The sequence below is a fragment of the Octopus bimaculoides genome, chromosome 25, assembly GCF_001194135.2.
Source record: "Octopus bimaculoides isolate UCB-OBI-ISO-001 chromosome 25, ASM119413v2, whole genome shotgun sequence".
NCBI lineage: Eukaryota > Metazoa > Mollusca > Cephalopoda > Octopoda > Octopodidae > Octopus > Octopus bimaculoides.
Genome location: NC_069005.1, coordinates 7187244 through 7189743, shown reverse-complemented (window position 1 = coordinate 7189743; position 2500 = coordinate 7187244). Strand labels below are relative to the sequence as shown.

The 2500-nt window shown below is 40.4% G+C and overlaps 1 protein-coding gene across 1 annotated transcript in view; it reads right to left on the bottom strand.

The window, feature by feature from the left end:
* The window catches only part of LOC106877328 (dynein axonemal heavy chain 2), a 141464-nt gene that overhangs the window by 64157 nt on the left and 74807 nt on the right, over positions 1 to 2500 (bottom strand). The window contains exons 51-53 of the mRNA XM_052976818.1: positions 2108 to 2208; positions 1566 to 1705; positions 162 to 294 (exon numbers count right to left, since the gene is read on the bottom strand). Coding sequence (XP_052832778.1) covers positions 162 to 294; positions 1566 to 1705; positions 2108 to 2208 — 374 coding nt within the window. The remainder of the gene's footprint in view (positions 1 to 161; positions 295 to 1565; positions 1706 to 2107; positions 2209 to 2500) is intronic.

Sequence of the window (2500 nt, the reverse complement as noted above, 5' to 3'; positions counted from 1 at the left end):
TATTTTTAGAATGACATTGTAGAGTGAGAGGCCTGATCAGATCAATTTGACCATAAAACAAAATATCTGGGCCTGATATGCCAGTTTGAATACTATAAGGTATTTGACTACTAAATGCCACCAATCAACTCAGTCTCTGAGTAAATAAATGGAGCACTAACCTCTTCTTCGTTTGAAGTTTTCATATCAACGAGGTATTTGTCAGCAACTTCTAAAAGGGCATCTTGTGGCCAGTGGCTAAACCAATCAATCGTTGTACAATTGACAAAAGCTGGGTACATTCGAATGCGATTCCTGCAAATAAAAGAGATGAAACATATTTAAGGCGGTGAGCTGGCAGAAACGTTAGCACGGCGGGCGAAATGCTTAGCAGTATTTCGTCTGCCGCTATGTTCCGAGTTCAAATTCCGCCGAGGTCAACTCTTGTTTGTCCCCTCTGTGTGTAGCCCCTTGTGGGTAGTAAAGAAATAAAACATATTTGTTCACTTAAATCAGTGTGGGTAGGCTGTTGAAACTTCAACATCAAACTATTTTCCCAGGGTCACTGGACTGTCGGACTATTCCATCTTCTCTGTCATGCTTCTTTCTTTTAGAGCATTTGTACCTTCCAAGAACCATCCCTGCCCCCTTGGAGATTCCAGTTTATTCTTAGTTAACTTTTCAGAGTTACATCCAGTTCTATATTTTTAATAGATTCTTTGAGATGTGGAGCTAGAAGATGGGAAGAACTGCTTGGCGGCATTGAAAATTTCTAAGTATTAATGGTTTGGCAGTGACTATTCAAGGATGAGTATCACTGAAGAGTATTCAATAAAAGTATTACAGTTGGTCAGTAATGAGTATTCAACGATGTGTATTATAGAGGCACAACAGTGATTACTAAATGAGTATTGCACTGGCTCAGCAATGAGTATTGAATAATAAGTATTGTAGTGGTTCAGCAATCAACAATCAGCATCACAGTGGCTCAGCAATGAGCATTCAATGATGAATATTACAGTGACTCAGCAATGAATACTAAATGAGTATTGGGCTGGCTCAGCAATGACTGTTAAGTAATGGGCATTGGAGGGGTTCAGCAATGAGTAATCAATGTTTAGTATTACAATGGATCAGCAATGAGCATTCAATGATGAGTAATGAAGTGGCTCAGCATTGAGTAATCAACAAACAGTATTGCACAGGCTCAGCAGTTAGTATTAAATAATGAGTATTAAAGAGGGTCAGCAATGAGTAATCAATGCCAAAATAGACAAGGAAGCCTGGTGCAATCTTCTGGCTTTCCAGCCCCTGTCAAACCTTCCAACCCATGCCAGCATGTAGAACAGATGTTAAATGATGATGATGAAGATGACGAATTGTATTAAAAAAATCGTTAAAATATTTAGTGCATTGCAGAAGTACAACCAATTTATTGCAGATAAGTTTTAAGAACAAAATCTTATACAGACCCTCAAGGGTTATACGGACTTTGGTTGAGAATCACTCATGTATACAAAATATTGAACTTCCAAGTGAACATAAAAATGAAAAAGAATGAAAGTGTTCCCTTGAAGAATCCTTACCGGAATGGTTCTCCTACAGGACTCATACACATCACCACATGGAGGTTGGTACGTACTCGGTCAATGAGGAAAGCAAAAATACTTTGAGGAGTGTCTTCCAAACCTTCTTTTTTGGCCAAATCTGACAGGGCATTCTTCACCTACACAAGCAAATAAAATCAATACAAAGTATCAAAAAAAAAAAAAATGGACAAATATTAGACATTGACCATCCACAATATGGATGTACATAAAACTGAATGCGTAGTTTATTCAACAATGTTTATTCAACTGGCCTTCGTGCGGGTGACACGTAAAAGCACCCACTACACTCTCAGAGTGGTTGGCGTTAGGAAGGGCATCCAGCTGTAGAAACTCTGCCAAATCAGATTGGAGCCTGGTGTTGCCATCTGGCTTCACCAGTCCTCAGTCAAATCGTCCAACCCATGCTAGCATGGAAAGCAGACGTTAAATCATGATGATGATCATACACACACAATATGTTGGTAAACTTCGACAAAGATAACATCAGCGATCGTGTGTTGAATAAAATTGGTAAATACGTTTCCCAAGCAGACTTCACTCCTGATATTATTGGTCGTGTGTCCGGTGCCGCAAAATCCTTGTGCATGTGGGTGAGGGCAATGGAGATGTATGGTAGGATCTATCGAGTCGTGGAACCAAAGAAATTAAAACTAAACACAGCTTTGTCCCAACACAATACGTCGAGGGTTCCAGTTGATCTGACCAACGGAACAGCCTGCTCGTGAAATTAACGTGCAAGTGGCTGAGCACTCCACAGACATGTGTACCCTTAACGTAGTTCTTGGGGATATTCAGCATGACACAGTGTGACGAGGCTGACCCTTTGAATTACAGGCACAACAGAAAGTAAGAGTGAGAGAAAGTTGTGGTGAAAGAGTACAGCAGGGTTCGCCACCATCCCCTGCCAGAGC